Source organism: Vicugna pacos, chromosome 10 (assembly GCF_048564905.1).
Source record: "Vicugna pacos chromosome 10, VicPac4, whole genome shotgun sequence".
NCBI lineage: Eukaryota > Metazoa > Chordata > Mammalia > Artiodactyla > Camelidae > Vicugna > Vicugna pacos.
In genome coordinates this window covers 48,429,344-48,449,268 of record NC_132996.1, presented here as the reverse complement: position 1 = coordinate 48,449,268, position 19,925 = coordinate 48,429,344, and the positions used below count along the sequence as shown (strand labels likewise).

Here is a 19,925-nt window from a genome sequence, read left to right as displayed (position 1 = left end):
GGCTATCAGGAAGTATATTTGCCAGTTCCTTTGATGAAATCACTGGAGAAAGGGACCAGATTTACATTCCATTAAAGGAAAAAATTTGTAATATTTGTATAGAGGCAAGCATAAACTTGGCATTTAATTTTTATCCTTCTTTTGTTTTCCATTAGAAACAATAAAAATTGAATTTAATAACAGCAACAACAAAATGGAACTTCCTCACTTATCTTTAAGGAAAAAAAAAAAAAACTTCCCAGATGATAATATTTAAAATTTAGTCTAATGAGCTGATGTCAGGGGACAGACATGGTTCACATCCAATCATATTAAAACAAGCTTTTAGTATAGCTAGCTATCTTGGTGGAGACGATCTAACAAAATGCAGTATGTTCAAATCCATGGGATGAGAATTATTTAAAAAGTGAGTTCCTTTGGCTCCTGATTTGTTATTTAAATTCACTTATACTTCTTCAGCTTCTTTATTTTGTTAGCTTATTGGAAATAAAAATAACTCTAATACAGTTTGGTCACTACCTCCCAGTGGTTAGTTGATTTGCAGGGACACAGGAGAGGTTGAATTCTTCCTACACTACAAGTAACAATTTTGATCTTTTTTTGCCTCAATGTTTTCCCCACTCAGTAAAATGATAAACATTTTTTTCATCAGCTTTGTAAAGGGTCACTCACTTGATTTTTTTTATAGCATTAAGTATCCTGTAAAATGTGCCACTTAAGTAGAACAAGTTATTATTTATTTTGTGTGTGCACATTATTTAAATTCAGGATTATGTACAAACTAGTTTTGCTGTTTTGATTGGCTATCAGATTTTTTTTTTAAGGAAGAAAACCACAAAAATTATTTGGCTGGTGCTGTTTTTTTTTTTTCAAATTGATTAAATCCATCAAAATCAGTCTAAAATTTCTAACCATTTAGATAAGAGAAGTGTACTTAGGGAATAAAGAAAATTAAGCATTCCCTCAAAAACCTGATTCTAGCCCATGTTTGCCGCTGGGCTGGAAAAAAAAAAATATGAAGGTGCTTCCCACCACACCTTTGCTATTCTTTAAGGTCAATGCCACTTGCTGTGGTTTGTGCTGGGCAAGAAAAGTGACTGTCCTCTTGATCCCAGCACAGCTGACAAGTACCGACACTCTGGACATAATGTACAACAAAATAAATATATTAGCAAGACCATTTCCCCTTCATTTCAGGCACAAGAAATAGCTTACTTAAAATTCAAGTGCCAGGAAAGCCCATTGTAAAAGGGAAATATTTTCAAGTGAATTCCGTTTGATCTTTTTTTATAGGGGCTCCCACTAGCCTCTCTCCCTTCCTCCCCAGACCCTGGAAACCAATTAGTCTCAGCACGGAAGCCAGAGACCAGGTTGAAATGGCTCCCTTTTATTTTTAGGGGATATAATTTCAGCCAGGATGTCTAGTCAGTTGTCACATTGCATACTTAGCACACTTCTCCCTCTCACACACGTCCATTGGATTTCCCTTTGGAGAATGCCTAGATTTTTGAGTCTGACTCTTGGAAAGGAATTGGAGCTGGTTGGCATCCAAATCCTTCAGCTCTGACAATGGCATAACATCACAGGGCCACCTCGTCTTTCACAGTCAGCCCCGCCAACCAAGTTTTCTAAAAGCCTTCTCTTCCTTGTCCTCTGTCTTCTAGCATTTCAGCGACTTTTCTTTTCCTTACGTTGTTTGCATACAATTCTGAAAACCTTTTCTTCCTTAATCCAGAGTAGCAGAGAAAAAGGGACAAACTTTTGGTATTTACCATGTTTTTGAATTGCTTATCCTTTGGGGGAAATATCCCCCAAAGACAAAAATGGAAACAATTAGATTCTTTGCCTCTCCTGCCTCCTTATACTGAACCTGCCTTAGTTCATGGAGGTGAAAGAAATTATCAGCTGGGTTGGCCTTTTCTTTCTCAGGAACAACATTGCAGAAAGAAAGGGGGATGTGTGTGTGTGTGTGTGTGTGTGTGTCTGTGTGTTTATCTGGCTAGTTGAAAGGCTTGAGAAAAAGGAGCACAGCTCTCCTCCAGGAAAGTCTAAGCTCAGCAGACGCGAGGGGACCCAGGGTCGCCTTCCATGGTTGGAGCGCAGTGCCCGAGCCGCTCCCCTTGCCCCCGCAGCAAGCTCTGAGCCCTGGAGCTGTGCCAGGACTCCAGACAGCGCCTGGCAGGTCGGTGGGTGGGGGGCCTGGGGCCTGGGTGTTCCCTTTGCAGAAGACGCCCATTTGGAGGGAAAACTCCCTTTATTTTCCTGGGGCTCCGTAGCCCCCCTCCCGGGTCCCCTATCATCTTTACGCTGATCGCACTCATGATGATGAACTTGCAGCTCAGCTTCCTGCCGCCTGCTTGACCCGGGAGCACCAGCAGGCTGACGGCCTCGCCCTCAGATCCCTCCTCCTCTTGCAACCCCGGGGCCTCGGGGCGCCGGTGGGGGTTCCAGCGGGCCGGGACTGCAGGAGGGGCGTGCAGGGGCGCGGGGTCCCGCCGGGGAGCGCGCACGGAGCGGCGCCTTGGCCGCCCTGCTTCCTGGAGCTGTGCTCCTTTGACCCCAGTGGCAGTCCCTGTCACTGCACCGCTCTCGCTCCCTCCGGCTCGCCGCGCCCTCGCTCCCTCTCCTCGCCCCCTCGCTCGCTCTCTCCCCAGATCGAGGCTGCTCCCGTCCTTTCTACCCCCCTCCTCCCTCACGCGCCGCGCCCCCCGACACCCGCCCCAGCCCGCGGCGGGACCTCCGGGGTCGAAGGTTCTGGCCCGCCCGCGCCCCTCGCCGCCCCCGCGCGCCCCCAGCGCGCCTCCCGCCGGCTCCGGCCGCTCCACGATGGATCGCCTGCTCGCCCGGCGCTGAAGGCATCCCCGGGACCCGGAGCGCAGCCCGGGAAAGGTAATCCGCCCCGGGAAGGGAGGCGGAGGGCGGGGGAGGGGGAGGAGGCGGCCGGGCGCCCGGTGCCGCGCGCGAGAGGAAGGGAAAAAAATGCACACACAAAGCGGAGCCCGGGTGAGAGGTGCCTTGTCAGAGGCGCGTGCGAGGGGCTCGGAGGCTGCGGATCGCGACTGCCCCGGTGCCCCTGACATTCGCTCGAGCCGGCGCTTCCCGGGCAATTCGGAATCTGAGGAGAGCTGATTTTCAAGCCTTGAGCGAAAGCGAATTATTTTTTAGGAGCTGTCTCCCTCCCACTCCCCATCTTGCCCCTCTGCTCTTCTCCCCTCCCCCCAGTCCTCGGTCCCCGACCTCTCGGGGTCCCCACCTCGCGGCTCCCTCCTCCGCTGAGATTGCTTAGGAGGGGAGGAAGGGGTGTCCGCGAGGGGCAGCGGCGAAAGCCCGGCTGCTGGGGTGGGGGTGGGGACGAGGGTACGGCGAGCTGTTTACTAGAAAGTCCCGGGGTTATGTGTTCGAGCCGCCCCGGCCTAGGCCCAGGTGCATTGTGTTGGCCCGAGCCCCGGGCGGCCGCGGCCGCCGGAGAGAGGTGCGGTGGCCGGGAAGGCGCCGCGCAGCTTTGTGCTCAGGCTGCGCTCCGCGGCCGCCCCCGGGCCGCCCGCGCGCGCGCCGCTGTCGCGCGGGGCTGTTCTCACCCTCTCCCCGCGCCCCAACCTCGCTCTTCCCCGCCGTCTCCGGTCTCCGCGATCGCAGCCTGCCGTGCGAGCCGGCGACCGGGGCTGGGCTGCGGGGGACGAGCGGCGAGAAAAGTAACCGTTGCCGCCCGATTTCTTCCCGAGAGGCAGGAGTTTCTTTGCTATTTACATTTAACGGGGTTATCTTTGTAAAGCCTTTGCATTCCGGGGTTTTGCGGCCTAGGAGGTGAAGAGGGCATTTTCTTGGAGATTGGGAAGAGGATTAGAATCCACCAGCAAGGAAAGAAATTAAGGATGCCCCAGTGGGGTAGATTTATACCACATCCCCCCACCCCGACACACCCCAGATGAAGTGCAAATGCGGGTCATGAAAAATGTGTAATTGACTTGAGATACTGCAAACACACACAAACAGGTCAGGGTGGAAAAAACAAACAAAACTTTAAGTGAAAGAAAAGATTTCCCAAGAAGGGGTGGGAGAAACCGTGGCCTCCACACCCCCTTTCAGCGCTCGCTGGCTCCCTCCCTTCCCTTCTCTGCGGCTCCAGGGAAGCAGTCCGGCTGCTCTGGGGCAGAGAGCAGGGAGGTGGCGGCCGCTCCGCGCGCGGGATCCGCTCTGAGGGTTCGGGGATGCCAACGCGCCCTGGAGGCTGACGTCGGGGGCGTGGGGCTGTGATGCTCGAGCGAGGATGGCGCGGTGTCAGAGCCATTGGCCGCCGGTGGTCATCAATCAATTCGGGGCTGGGGGAGAGGGAGAGAAAGAAAGATCGGCGCCCAGCAAAGCCTGGGGCCGCAAGCGCCAGCGCCAACAGTGCCAGCGGCGGCGGCGGCAGCGGAGGCGACGGCGGTGGCAACGGGGGACTGAGCGAGTAAGGCTAGCTGGTGCTCCAGGAAGGAAGGGGGAGCTGTACCCCGGACGAGCCGGCTGTGAGCCGAGAGGGCAGGGGGCAAGTGTGTGTGTGTGTGTGTGTGTGTGTGTGTGTGTGTGTGTGTGTGTGTGTGTAGTTGCTGACACCCCTGCCCCCCCCCCGCCAACTGCCCACCCTAGATTTAAAACAAACACACCAATCCAAAGTAGAGAATTCCGCGCCCCCCGCCCCACCATATATAGACTCTACGCGTGGCCAGAGGCGCGGGAGAAAAGTCCTGCCCTTCTTCTCAGAAAGAATGTGCCAGCCGGGTGTCCGCAGTGCTGGAGACAAGTTCAGGTGTAAGTGCGTCGGAAGGGAGGGCGCTCTGTGGACAGAGGCACATGGAACTTTGTGCATCCTTCAAAAAACCCTGGCGGAGACGCCGCTGGGAAGGCTTCTGGGCATCGATCCGGGATACAGGGATGAGTAACTGGAGATGGGCATAAAAGAGTAAGGGCGTGAGTTGAGAAAGCACTCGGTCTGTGCGGCAGAGGGAGGAGAGAGCGAGATTGGAGGAGTTGGAGCAGGCGAGTTCCAAAGTCCGGCCAGGCTGTCGGACGGTTTTCCTAGGGCTAGTGAATAAAATGAGCATCCTTGTTTAAAGGAGGAAATCACCGGCTCCTTTCTCATAGGCTATGCAGTGCGGTTCTTGGGTAGAGAGGTCATGAGTTGTTGCTTTGAAACTTTTGGTAAATTGGACTTCTGGTGTCTAGGAGGTGGAGACAGTTACTTAATTCCTCAGCTTTTAATCCTTTCATTGCCAGCAGAATTTTAAAAGGTTTTCCAACTAGATTCCTGAAGAAGAACATTGCAAGTTGCACAGCTTAAGGCGCAGGAGAAGTGATGGCTGTCTAGGAAATGCAAAATGTGCTCACATGATTTTTTTTTTTTCAAGAGAGAAAATCAATGTAGCACCAGCATGAATGTTTGGCAATGTCAGTCCCTTTTAGATTTTTCTTAAAGATTCCTGGCATTTAGTACTGGATTCCTTTGTTTTGTGGAGCAAATGTATTGAAGTATAAAAATGGAAAAAAAAAGAATACTGATATCTTTAAATATTATATGTAAAAAGTAATTATGATGAGGATGAGATGCTCTAAATCTGATCATTTGGAAGGTTTTACTGCCTAAATATGTGAAGCAAGGTGATACAGCTTCTTGGTAGTTTCAGGCAGTGTATCATTCTGTCTTATTTCAAGCTTTTTCCAAATTTCTCAGATTAGAGGAGGAGGCTGTTGTCCCCTGTCTCTGAGAGTTTAGCCAAAAAAAATGCCTTCCCCATGTGTTGATGTTTCATATTCTTGGAATATGATTATCTTGTGATGTGAGTGGGGGTGAAGGTAGCATTTTTTTTTAAATAAGCCTTTTCTTGACTTGTCTGTAAAGGTTCCTGTGAAAGTTTTGAAGCTCTCTGCCTCAGTCTGACATTTTCTTCAAAGGACTCCAGATTAAAGGAGATAGGCGCTGCAGGTGCACTGTTTCGATAAAACATTTGAAAGAGAACATGGTAAAGATGAATTCAAATGAGGTGCCAGCCACCCATTTAGTCCTTCCGAGTTACAGGGGCTTGTGCTTGCTGATGAAAAGATGTTCTGTTGGTCCCACTGGGGCAAAGGTGCAAAGAGACGCAGATTTCACTTGGTAGAAAAGGCAATCCTGTGGTAACTTTAGGATACAGTGGACCACAGAAGAGTGCAGAGTGATGACTTTCTCAGTTCCTTTTCTGGGCTTTGAGGGTCTGAGGCTAGCCACTGTAAGTCATTGCCTGGATAGTTACATGGTAGGTATATATCTTTCATTTCTGGGCCATTTTGCTTGACTTAATTAGCTAGTTTACTCTAGAAACATTTACACTGTTTCTGGCACGGGATGCAGAGATTGTTACTGAGAGGTCACAGTGGTCTAGACATGAATTTTGTTTGTCTTGCTTCTTAATGTTCTGTATTTCGCACAATAGACATTGATGGCAGGAACCTAAGAATTGCCATGTAATTTTTACACCACTCTCTAATTTATGCAAACACTAAGTTCTCGTAGTCTGAAAATGTGTATTTTTTCCCTCTGTGCTTTGATGGCTAACATTCTTTTTAATGACAGTCATTTCTATAACAGGAAGATGTTTTCATTTGTATTTACTTTTCAGCATGGCGCAATTATGCAGTTTTGCGCTTCAGTCGTGTCTCCGTACTTTGTGTCTCAAAAGAGAATTACAGTACTTAGAACAGGACTGCAATTTGAAGCAGGTGTTGTGTTTTACTGTTATGCAAAATAACAGCAAAATATAATTGTGGGGGAAATTAAGGAAACAGCTGCAAACTTGGTATGAAAACTGCTACATTATGATTTGTAAGCAGTTCTCATAGATCTCCTACATCAGAGGCACAGGGAAAGATTTTAATTTAGTTAATCCTACCGGCCTGGTTGTCTGTCAACTGGTGCTTAGAGGAGTCATACCTCCCATGAAGTCAGGAAGAGGAAAGAGAACCCAAAGTGACACTTTGTTTAAAATGCCAGAGCAGGAGGGATTCATCTTTTGGCAGTGCCAGTTGTACACTAGCGACACAGGCAAGGTGGGTGTTATTTAGCTTGCTTTGCTAATATGAGGAAGGCAATGATTTGAGGAGAACGTGGTGGAATTTCTTAGCCCAGCCAGCATATGGAGGACTACACAAGCCCCGGGTTGTAAAATAATAAAATAAATGGCCTATGGCAGGCCATCTGCCTTTTTGCTGGATATTTAAGGTGTTTCATGCCAAATTTAAATCTAATCTTATTATTCTAAATATTTTTATTTGAGAAAGCATCTAAGATTCTCCGAGCTTAATGGTGCACATGGCGAACGTATTCTGATGTGGAGCACTGAAAGTAAGAGTGTGGGTTACCCATGGGTTACCCACCGAGCGTGCTGCCTGCTTCTTCAGTACTTCACTGATCAATGGCAACAGCCTTGAAGCAGGGATGTGTTCTGTTCTCAGCCTTTGCACACCTGCTATAAAAATAAGCATCCTCATTTCTGAACCCAGTGCAGCAAATAATATATTGACATTTATAAAAAGAATCAAAATGAATGGAAAAAAAAATTTAGGAAGTATGAAACCACTTACTGAGAATTGTGCAGCACGAAGCAGGAAGGAGATGGGAGAGGTAATGGCCTGCCTTCTTTACCAGTCTTCTGAGCTTGAAGGTGGATAGTAATGAACGCATCTAAAATGGTGGTTCAAGCCTGGATGTGTCTCTCTTTCCCCTGAGGGACTGGAGTGTTTAAAGAAATTATATTACATTTAGCAAGAAGGATTTGCCTTACCATGAAGTTCTTGGCGGGAGTGGAATCCATATGTATAGCAGGCCTTGAGTGTCTATATATTTCAGGAGCCACTGTGAAAGAAAAAATTGTGTGTAATGTGTGCATATATTGTGTGTGTTACAGTTGCACACAGGTATCTGTTATGAGCACAGCATTTACGGTTTGCATTTGTCATTGTACTAAGCATTGAGATTTCAAATTATTCTGTGATACCAACTTTGTGCAGACCAAACATTCCAATTAGCAGGGAAGGTTTGGAAGATTCTCCACTTCGAGCGCAAACCATTTATAGTTAGACACCATGGCAACTGTGGATGTGCCCCTTCCGTAATTCACATTAAGTGCCATGATTATAATTAAAGAGGAAATCTTAGTTTGAACATCATTGAAATGATTTGCTAGCAGCCAGCAGTGTCATTTAGAGTATAATGTCCACTCTGAAGTACATGCAGGGGAGAGAGCTGGGAAAGGTTTTATCCATGAGACAACAACACGTATTAAGATTTTCCTGAACCGATTTCACGTCCAGGTGCTACCTTAGAACATCCTCTTTTCCTTTGTTCTCATTTTTAAATTTATGTCTTTCAGAAACGCACAGCGGTATTGATGAGTAGATCCTTGGGTTCAGAGGTTGGCTGAAACGCACCATGCCTGCTTCCATCCTTTGCTCCGGAAAGTTGTGAATTGCTCATGCCTATAGGGAGGAAGGATGGCACATGGGATTCCTTCTCAAGGCAAGGTTACCATAACGGTGGATGAGTACAGCTCCAACCCCACCCAGGCATTCACGCACTACAACATCAACCAGAGCAGATTCCAGCCGCCACATGTACATATGTAAGTATCACCCGCAAACTTAAAGAAGTTAGCCTTTAGGAAACTAGAAATAAAATGACAAAATCACTAATGACTTCTGCCGGGGAGAATAAAAGCTTCATGATTCACCAAACAGATGGGTATCTGTGGTTCCAAGTACAACTCAGAGGAGTCCTCTGCATCTGTGGAACACAACATTTCCAGGGTGTGTACTTTCAACCACAATTTGACATTAGATCTTTAGAGCCTCAGAGTGGTGGCCTGCATCTTGCGCATCACAACAGAGAGGTTAAGGTATTTGCCTAATGTTACACAGCGAATGTTGGCAGAGTCTCCTGACCCCTAGCTCAATTTGCTTTCTTTTGTATTGCTTGCCTCCATGATGAAATGTCTTTAAAATTTCTGTAGTTTTTCTCCCCCCATACCTCACCCCACCACCCCTTTACATTCAGCTGGGAAATAGGCCTAATTGGGACTAATTGTCCAGCCACTGCTAAATCCATTGTCTTGCCTGTTGCTTGGAGAACGTGTGCTGCATGCTGCAGGACTCAAACAATTCTGGGGAACAAAGGATTAAGGGACAGTGGGACAGTTGGTTCCAGGAACTGTACTTTTCTCTCACTCCCTAATACTATGTAAGTCGTGTTGCGGTTTAAACTGTTTAAGGGACAATGTGTGGGAGAAATCCAGAGGCAGGGGTTCTGCAGCACCTGGATGCACACCAGCTTTTTTCTGGTCCTCGGCTGCAGGATGTGCTGGGCTTCCAGCAGCAGGGGCAAAAGGTCACCATCTCCCTTGTTTATTCAAGGCCTGGTGCTCATTCTCTATTAGACCCTTCCAATGTCTAACATGAGTCTTTCAGGGTAGGACTAAACCCCTTTGAAAACCATTGTGTAGTCAAGAAAGAAAGGAGGTTAGGGTGCTGTTGACTGTTTTTTGCCATTCCTGGCAAAATTGAACTCAGGGCATGTCCAAGTCACAGGCTCTTTTTTTCAGTAATTGTTTTATTTGAACATTAGAAAAAAAAAAGTAGGACCGCCCCCTCCAGTATACACATGTGCGTGCGCACCCCCCCCAAATTTAGAAATACTAACCCAACAAAAAGGTCTTTCTCTTGACTCTCTGGGTGTTAGCGTAAATACTAGGATGTTACTTCGCAACTACCCGTGTTCTGTAAAGCTATTCAATCATCTATGATGAGATTTCTGCGTAAAAAGAGAAAGAAAAATCCTTGCAAGGGGCTAGTGCTAAACTATTTCTAGGATTTTTTTACTTTCTTCAGGTCGGCATTTATTCGTGATTATGAAGGATGGCTAACATGATTTTAAGGAAAGGTTTTTAAGATGAGTATGATTTTTCCTTGTTAAAATGGCTTTTCTGAACAGTAACCATGTGTTCGTTTCAAATAGGCCTGTTATTCTGCTTCTAATCATTTCTTTCTCTTCAAGTATGTTACAGAATGTGTGCAGGCTAGACTAAGGATTGCTTTAGCTCTGTTCTGCTGGTGTGTGACGTTCTGTATTAAAGAATCTCAAAGCACTTTGTAGATTCTGTTTCCTTCCAAGCAAAAGAATATATGTTTCGCCCCAGATTCCTTGGAAAATCTTTGATAGGGAATCTTAGCTTAGCCTTCACTTGTTTATAGCTCTTTGATTCTGCTGGTGAACTGTGAAGGCACAGAGGTATTTTAAAAATCATGTGACCTTAGGACTGATGGGTTTAGATCTAGCCATGGAAAATTTGAAGGATCAAATTATACCTTTTATGGAAAAAAGGCTTGAAAAATGGAGTTTGCAGTGGCAGCCTGGCCAGCTGTGTAGCTCTTTTACCAGACTTTCTCCCCTGGAGTAGAGGATTCTTCCACGGTCGGGTCCAGCTGGCCTTTTTACCTTCCTCACGCACCCCTCAGGAGGGCTTCCCGCCTGAGCCCTTTGTTCCAGCCCTGCGTGTTGGCCGTCTCACATGAGCACACCTTGCGCCTCTCCATCTTGACCCTGTTGCTTCACTCTTCTCCACAGCTGAGATGCTCACGTGTGTGCTCGGCCGAGAGCCGGTTCAGGCCCCTCTGTGACTATGACCCTCCTCCTATCTCTCCCAGTGCAAACTGACTGTGTGCACCCCCTGCCAGCACGACCTTCCTCATCACTTGATTTTTACTTCTAACCAGACCACCTCCGTTCTTATTTCTCTCCCTCCCCCCACCCCATATGTCAACTACATCGTTCATTTCTTAAACTCAGGGATTGAGCAGGTCACAGGTGCTCAGAAATACTAGTTGATTGATGGATGGATCCATTGACCTGACTGTGTGCTGAGAAGAGAAACTGATTGAGATTTGGAGATTTCGTTGGGATCTTTCTGTGCTGTCTTAACACTTTGAGTGTTTGTGTGAAGGTGTGTGTGTTTTATCAAGATGCTGCTTCACTTTTCCCTTGGCTTTTCTTCTCTGGGCCTGGTGCCCTAGCCCAGTGACCGGCCCCTACTAGGCACTCGGGTATCTTGGTTAAATGTGATCATGTTATATTAAAAAAAAAAAAAAGATTGCCCTGAGTCTAAACAGAAACTTAAATTGGCTGCAAAATATCTATAAAATATTTAGTTTAAAATTCCTTCAGTTTTTCTAAAACTTTCAGCATGTCCTGGTAGGGCTTTGTTCTTCTGCCTGGAGACATTTTTGTCTTTTACGCTTGAATAGGTGCTCATTTATTTTGCATGCGTTTCTTAAAATGTTTGCTTTCCTTTTTCACTTACAGTGAGGTCTGTGAAGATCCATGCCAGATCACCTGGATCGGAGTTACAGTCCTGGTCCCTTAAATGATCCATTGTTTTCTTTCATGAAACCTAGTTGGGGATTTCTTACCTTAATTCAGGAAGAGCAGCATCACTTCCCATTTAGTTCAGTTCGTCTCATCTCAGCTTTGGTGACCCAGCTTGGTCATTTACAAATTCTTTCTCCTGGCCTCAGTTCACTCATCTGTGAACATTTGCACCGAATGATAGGTATGGACCTTTTTAGCTCTGACATATTAATATTGCAGTAAAGATATTTATCTGCAAGGCATTGCTGCGGTGGGAACACAGATACATAAGACCCCTGTCGGTCCCCATGTTCATAAGCTCATCACTGATTTCAGAGCTGTCGTTTCAACTGGCTTTGAGAGTTTACCACCTGGCCATGGCTTAGTTTCTCCTGTGCGTTCTGACCAGGTTGCCACCAAGCTTTCTAAGAGCCCCTGGCCTTCATCTCTGCCTGGGAAGATTTTTTTTTTAAGAAAGTAATCCGATATTACCTTGGGAAAGAAAATTCAAGCACAGCTGGAGTAGGCAAGGTGGAATTGAACCCAGAATTTGTGAGCCCCTCTTCTCCAGACTTTTGAATGTACTGATTGTTATGATGGTTGAAAACCAACAATTAACAGGACTTCATATTCTACAATCCCATCATCCTTCCCAAGCAGACTGTTGAGGAACTCATTTAGTATTTTTACTGATGTTGGAAGGAGGTGCTCAAGGAACCAATGTAGATCTGAAAACATCATCAAGATTTTGTATGTTTTAAATTATCCGAGGCCAAATAGAACACCATGAAACATTTTTAGTAGGGTATCCAACCTTCTCTGTCTTTGCATAGAAAGTCCCACTTTCTGGGAGACCCCTCAGTCCCTCTGCAAACTAAGATGTTTGGCTACCCTACTGAGGTTGATTCCTCACCCTTTTCTTTAAGGATTGGTTGATAGGAAGCTCAAATCAAATTTTATTTTCAGTTTTGGCTACTTTCCTTGTCTGTGGCTTGCGTTGTCAGCACCCGTGCAATTTTACTTAGCTCTCGTTCTTTTACACTTGTTTTGAGGAGGCAGTGTAGTGTGGTGGTCGACGTCTTCAGTGGAGTCAGATTGTTGGATTCGAAACCTGACTGTGCCACTTGCTGGCTGTGTATCCAACCGTGGAGAGATGTTTTAACTTCTCTGTGTTTTTCTTCCCATCTGGCAAATGTGGATGATGAAAGTAGTACCTATCTGCAAAGATTGCTGTGAAGGTTAGAAACATTATTACTGGTTAAGTTCTTAAAGGAGTGCTTAGTGCAGAGTCTGTTCTCAATAAACGTTAGCTCTTCTCATTATTGAGTGTTTTATTGATTCTGCCTTTTTTGTTCTAAGCTATCTGAATTCATTTTGAAAACCAGTGGGGTATAAATAAATGAATAAATAAGAGAGTCACCAGTAAGTTTTGTCCTGTCATTACCAGCAAACTTGTCTGGGTGGGATTTTTTGGGTGTCATGGTTGGAAGGTACTCTGGCTTCTTTTTTTAAATTTTTTAATTTTATTTTTACACTTTGACTGAAGTCTAGTTGACTTACAAAATTGTCTTAGTTTCAGGTGTACAAAATAGTCATTTGGTATTTTTACAGATTACACCCCATACAAAGTTATAACAAACTATTGGCTATATTCTCTGTGCCATACATTACATTCTTGTAACTTACCTATTTTATACCCAGTCGTCTGTGCCTTTTAATCCCCCTCACCCATTTTGCCTCATCGTCTGCCCTGTCCTTTCTAGCCACCACCAGTTTGTTCTCTTACCAGTGAGTCTGTTTCTGTTTTGTTGTATTTTGTTGTTTTATTTTTTAGATTCCATATATAAGTGAAAACATACAGTATTTGTCTTTCTCTGTCTGTACCCTGACTTCTTAGTGCCTGTCAAGGGGTGTCTCACCCACATGTAGTTACTGCATGGGAGTGACTGTCCCAAGAGGGTAAGGAGTCCCAAGAGCTGGGTGTTGCCTGGTTGTTCTCCACAGAATCACAGTGGCCTTCACTCACTTGTGCTGGTCTCAGGCCCTCGTTCCCCCTTCAGTGTCTCAGGCTCTCCATCCATGGCTGTGGATAAAACAGAAGCATCTAGAGTTAACCATGATTAACCAGGACTGAGTACAAAGGGCACAGCCTGAGCTGGGGAGTGAGGATAGTATTCTCACAGTCACCGAGAATGTGGTCTGCAATCAGAGATTTCTATACAATTGCTGATCCTGCCAGTTACTGGCTTGGGTAGATGCTTATGGGCAGGATTACTGAACTTCAGTCTTCTCAGCTGTAAAATGGGTCTGACCACTCTGTAAGATGGGTGTAAGCATTATATGAGATGATGCATATGACATGCAGTGCCCAGAAGATGGCACTTGAGAAATAGATGCTGTGATAATATTTATGGTCATCCATTAGTTGGTGAGCGTAAGTGTTAACATATTTTTTTCTGAACTGCTCGGTTGTGTAACACATGACGAGTCCAACTTGTGTTCTTTTGCTTTGTTGCGTTTTATAGCATCTGTCAGTGTTTGCTTGGGCATCTTGCTAATCAGAAATGATCTGTAGCTTTTAGGGTATCTGGGTGATCATTCTGTGCCAAATTCGTACAGGATTTTGTTTGATTTGAAGTTTCATTCTTCCGTGGTAGGAAGTAAATGTTTACTTCAGGTCTGTATTAGATATCCTTAGATGCAGGAACAAAGAAAGTTACAGAAGAGTTACAGAACGGTGCCATTTGGTTAAAAAAAAAATCAAGATGTCTAAAAAGATAAATACCAACATTACTGGTGATTACATAGGGAATACATTTGCAAATGAATTTGGGGGAGGGAGTGTTGGATAAAGACCTTTCATTTTTTATTTTATATATTTCTGTATAATTTGAATTATTTTTGTAAGAACTGTGTAATACTTTTATGATAAAAAAACATTTTTTAAAAGAATGAGAAAAATGTAATTTGTCTACAAGTCCTTCCGCTTTGTCAGATTTGCACTAAAGGCTCACTCTAATGCAAATCTTTCTTTGGGTGTCGCTGCCTTGGGCGGTACCTTCTTCTGTTTTATGTTATAATCAAGGAATAGACCAAGGGCTGTTCATTGTTTCAATATCATTCAACCTGTGCACGTGCGGGAAGATGCGAGCAGGGCCAAGGGTGCTGCCTCCTTCTTTGCCCTACAGCTAAAGGGAAGTTTTTTAAGAAGTACCTTCAGATTCATTTTTGGAAGGCAGCAGCGTATACAGTATCAGTCAATAAATAGCTTGGACCAGTAGCAGATGACAGTTTCAGGGAACTTGGATTCTGGTCCTGTTTTGGTCACTAATTAGGTCTGTGATGGCGAGCAAGTTGAGCCTCTTTGAACTTGAAGTTCCTCTTCAGCCACTGGACTTGACGTCCGTTAGCATCGTCCTTTCCCTCTCTGGCAGGCTGTGGTTTCTCCTCTTCTGCTCTTTTCATTAGTCTGTTTGAAATTAAGAACACAAATCCCTCTTCACTAGTGATGTTCTGTAGGGAAAGAATATAATTGTGAGACATTGTGGGGTTACGGTGGAGGTTGGGAAGACCAGTGACACCCCAACTCTCACCTGGAGAAAGAGGGGTACCAGTGGCTGAGTGAATGTCTGGGGCTCTTTCCTAACAAGGGAGAAATTCATTCTTTGTCGCAGAGCTGGACTGCATTAGCTGCGTGGAAAAAAAAATTCTAAACATTTTTCTCTTGGTAAGCCACTTTCTCATTCTCATTACAGATTTATCACTGGCCTGCACATTAGCATGGCCATAATTTTTGTTAATGTTTTCAATCTGAAATTCGTCGTGGAGATGCTGAATGGCCCTTTTAGTTTGTGCTCATATATAAACACGGGGTATTTTTCTTTTCCTCTCTCATTTCTTTTGAAAAATAAGTTCTTTTTCCTATACGCTCCCTGAGGGCACTGGTCTCGTGGTCCGTGACAGTTAGACTTCATTTTAGAGCAGACTTTTTTCCTATTCCGTAGATTTCTTTGTTTGCATTCCAGCATTAAAAAGGCAACTTAAAATTAGATAAATTTTTTTTTTGTCCGAACAGATTTGTTCTTAGAACCTTAGCTGTGTGTTGCATAACTAGGTAGTATTTTTGTTTGTTTGTTTGTTTGTCTGTTTTGGTTACTTGACTCACTGGGAAGATAAAGAATTCTGACAAATAAAACAGATTTTATCTACTATGGTGTGCCTGGATTTCAAATCCTGGAACAGTCACCTCATTTATAGAGAGGAAGGAAGATTCTACGGCAAGTGTGGCCACAGTCAGTGGATAGACATATCCTGAAATTGGCAATTCATTGATTACCTCTCCTGAAGGATTTCATTTACCTCCTGCTCTAAGTACAGTTTTTTAAAAAAAATTTCTTTCACGGAGAGGCTTTGATAAAAATAGACAAAATGGCAAGGACATATTAGGAAAACAGGAAGTATTATAGTAGGGAGTCTGTATTTGAAACGTACTTAATTTTAATTCTGAGATTTTAGAGCTTATGAAGAAGTAGATTTTAAGATATGAAAACAAAGCTAATGCCACTAAATCTACCACGTCTTGTTTAGCAAACTCTAGGTAGTTCTGAACTACTTCCAAAAAGGAGAAAAAGCTCACTGAGTCTCGGAAGATCTATCCATCTGCTTGTTTGTCTTCTTTTTCAGTATTTCCTTAGCTCTCCCCTTCCCGTGTCTCTTTCCGTTTTAGACTTTCCTAGCACCTTGGGACCTGGGTGCTTCAGTAGCTATCCTGGCATGATGACGCTATTATTTCAGTATTAGTACGGATAAAACGACCACACTTTTCCAGACCACCATGTTCGTCTGCCTTTTTTGTTGTTTGTTTTTTATGTAAAAAGTGCACTTGGAGGCCTTGTCTATGTAGAAATACTAACTGCAAAGAGGAAACTCTGTTGAATTTATTGGCCTTTGCAGTATTTGGGTCTGCATATTTTTCTTCTGTTTTGCTTTGAAGATTTTTTTCCTTCAGTTTCTGCCCCTGCAAAAGGGTAAAATGTATGCAAATAAGAAAATGCACCACTGCAGGCTTTTCGTTTTTTTCCTTTACCACAAATCAAGAATCTAAGCCCCTCTGGTTGGTTTAAATTTCTGTGCAGTTTTATATTAGATAGCAAAGCTCTTCATACTAGTTAAAAAAAAAAGAAAGAAAGAAAAACTCTAGCACCATTTAGTAACACAAACAGGGAGATTTTCAGGACTTGATACTATTGAGCTTTAAAATTCCAGGTGAGAATTGAACCATTCTTGAAGTTTATCTGTCGGTAGTGGCTTCCTTAAAGAATGGCTGGGCCCTACACCATGACATGAACTCTTACTCAAATTTATTTATTTCTTTGGATAAACAGTCTCCGAAACCTTACAGCTCAAAGAGTCGCTAAGTCTTGGATTGGAAAAATATCTTTTCCCAACTTTTGGTGAGCTATTTTGGCATTTAGGCTGATTGGCTAAGAAAAGTGGCTTACTTGTGGGATTTAGTTTTAGGTATTTGGGCCGTAGACCAAGTTTCAAACCGTTTACATATTGTACACTTAGTTTAAAATGTGTTTTGCCCAAAGACTTGAAAACTGAAATCAAGAAAAATAGTGAAGTTTCTCCCACCAGCACAGCAACCTCAGCATGTTTCTCTAATTTCCTGAGTTAGCCTCTCACAGTGACATAGGCATAGCTCTATTTTGGTCCTAAGTTTTGGAAAATTTTTCCTCCCTTTTGTTTCACTTTGTTTTGCCTTAAGACTTCAGAGACAAGCACAGAAGCTTATCAGACCGTGTTAGACTTTTTTTTTTTAAATCACAAATATCATACCCATCGTTCTTGGTTTTGCCTTGTATTTGATATAGTCCATTAAAAACACACACACACATACACACACACACACAACTTTTACATACTGGTCCTGCTTGGGAAGGTGGGGAATATAAGGAAGAGATGCACATTTATGGAAAAGAGGGGAAATGGTGGTTTATGTGAAAGAGAGAGAGAAAAGGAGAGGGAGGGCCTAGCACATATAGTCTGTTAGATCATAACTCTTTCTTGCAATTATGATGTCCCTGGCCTTGGGCTTGACTTTATCACCAGGAGGGTGTGTCAGCATCCCTGCACATCAGTCAGCGGGGAGATAAGACAGATTTCACCTTTGCTTTCTGGGGCATGCATGCCAACTCTACCTACCAATGAATGCAGCGTTTGAAAGAATCAGAATAGTGATTTTTGATACGTTGACCTGTTTTGATCCTAGAGAAGGAACAATTTGTTAGGCCTTTTTTAGGTAACTGGAAGCTTTATGTTTGCCAAAAACAGACTCGCGGATATAGAAAACAAACTATGGTTGTCAAGGGGGAAAGGGTGGGGAGGAGTAAATTAGGGACTGAAGATGAACAGACACGCATTACTATATATAAAATAGATAAACGACTGGGACCTGCTGTACAGCACAGGGAACTATATTCAGTTTCTTATAATAACATAATGGAAAAGAATCTGAAAAGAAAAAATATATGTATGTATATATATATAAGTGAATCACTTTGCTGTACACCTGGAAGTAACATTGTAAATCAACTACACTTCAATTAAAAAAAAAAAAACTTCAGGTTTGCATTTTAATATTAAAAAAAAAATCCATTTGACAAATAGTGAACTATGAACTGACTTTGGACCTGAAATTTCATTTGCCCCAGGTCTGCCATCTGTTAGTATCTAAGAGACTTCCCATATTCTGTGCTCAGATTCTAACTTTTACAGATTAACTTGTTTTCACTTTATTCCTCACCCTCACATTTTGGGCCCAGCTGGATGCACTGAAACCTATTTTGACTCCACCAACTTAGAGAAAAGAAGAATGAGGAGGGGGGAGTCTTTGGGAAGAACAGACAGACTAGGAAGGGGGTATTAACTCCTAAAGGATATTAATTTCTAATTCTTTCATAATGCAATTCAAAGGGGAAGCTAATGTTTTCCCCACGTGAAAGGTAAAGGCATAGATAGCTGTCCTTTTCCGCACAGAAGCGTAAGCCCAGCCCTACCCCCTCGCCCACTGGTGCTCTTGAGAATTCGGAAGGGAAAGCATAACCCCGTGGGAGGCTGTTGGCTCCTCGTTGTGCCCCTTGGTGGCGGATGGCTGCCTGTGCTGCATCTCTCCATCCCGACCCCTCCGCCACGTTAATGGCAGCCGGCACGCTCCACTGTTTATCTTGGAATTTGATACCATCATCTTGGCAACCAAACGGGGACCTTTACTGCTCAGATTGTTTGTCATTTGTTGTTAATTATCTGTTACCATAAATTCTGCACTTTGAGAAAAAAGGGAATGTTTTGAAATATTTCCTCCAACATGTAAGTGGAGCTTCATTTTCTGTGGACAAAAGAGGGGGGAAAAATCAGCCCATTTGGGAACTGGTTTCAGGAAAATCAAACGCCCTGGTTTTTCAGACCGACTGGGTTAGATCCTGCTAATGCAGCCAGGATTTGCAGTGAAAGGACCTTTGCAATTCGGGAATGGTCTATATTTGTGAGAGGTACCCCCTTTCGAGGAAAAAGGATAATTTAACTTTACGTAAGGGGCTGTGCTTTTATTGCGATCTCCTTTTGCCGTAATTGTGTTTTGTGTGTGTGGGAGAGCCTGTTTCCTGCAGTCGGTTTCTCACTTTGAAAGGTTATGAAGACAAAGCCGTCCAAAGTGAAAAGTAGCTTCTGCTTATCTACCTTTATGAGGTGTTTATTTTGTCAAGTGTAGAATTAAAATGAGCTTTCTGGCCATTAGTGGATTTTAGTCATGCCCCCGCACTCTGCAGAGAAGGTAGTGTCACCTTGTAAACAAACAGCGCTGTTTTGTGAGGTGCTGTACCGTGGGCTGCAGGAGCCACCGCTGGACTTAATATCCTCACAAAGAGATGGACGGGAGCACAGGAGAGGGGAGGAACGCATGCATGGGTTTTGCAGGGGACAGTTTGGGAGTGGAGTGGTTGTTGCTAAGCAGAAATCTAGGCACATTTAAAAATATTAAAAAAAATGAAGTCATTTGAAAAGTTCCAAAAAAAAAGAGTGTATCCAGAATCCAGTCTGTCTCTCCACCCCCCTGCCCCTTGCATGTGTTCACTTATATTCTCTGCTACTAGTGTCTCATCTTCACTGTGGGGGTCATAATAATATATGTTCCAACAGGTGATGGCGAAGGTTCTGTTAGGTGATGCGTAGTACTGAGCGGAGCACTTGGCACAGTATCCCAATGCTCAGTGCGTGTGATTTTTGTTCTCTTGTTTGTTTCTTTATTTATTATAATGGAGGTACTGGGGAGTTGAACCCAGGACCTGGTGCATACTGAGCATGTGCTTTACCACTGAGCTGTACCCCCCCACTACTGTTATTAATAATATTGTTTATCAAGATTGTACCCACCATGTCAACCCTTGAACTTAAGCCAAGTTTTAATGGCGACACGTTGACCCATCATGACCATAACTTCTTGTTGTCGTTAAGTTTG

General features: G+C 44.2%; 1 protein-coding gene across 2 annotated transcripts in view; it reads left to right on the top strand.

Annotated features, from left to right (window-relative positions):
• The first annotated feature begins 2,502 nt into the window (after positions 1-2,502).
• The window catches only part of MPPED2 (metallophosphoesterase domain containing 2), a 163,966-nt gene continuing 146,543 nt past the window's right edge, over positions 2,503-19,925 (top strand). For both annotated transcript variants that reach the window (XM_072969708.1, XM_072969710.1), the window contains exons 1-2: positions 2,503-2,889; positions 8,382-8,630. In XM_072969708.1, the coding sequence (XP_072825809.1) occupies positions 8,503-8,630 (128 nt within the window). In that variant the 5' untranslated portion in view covers positions 2,503-2,889; positions 8,382-8,502. The remainder of the gene's footprint in view (positions 2,890-8,381; positions 8,631-19,925) is intronic.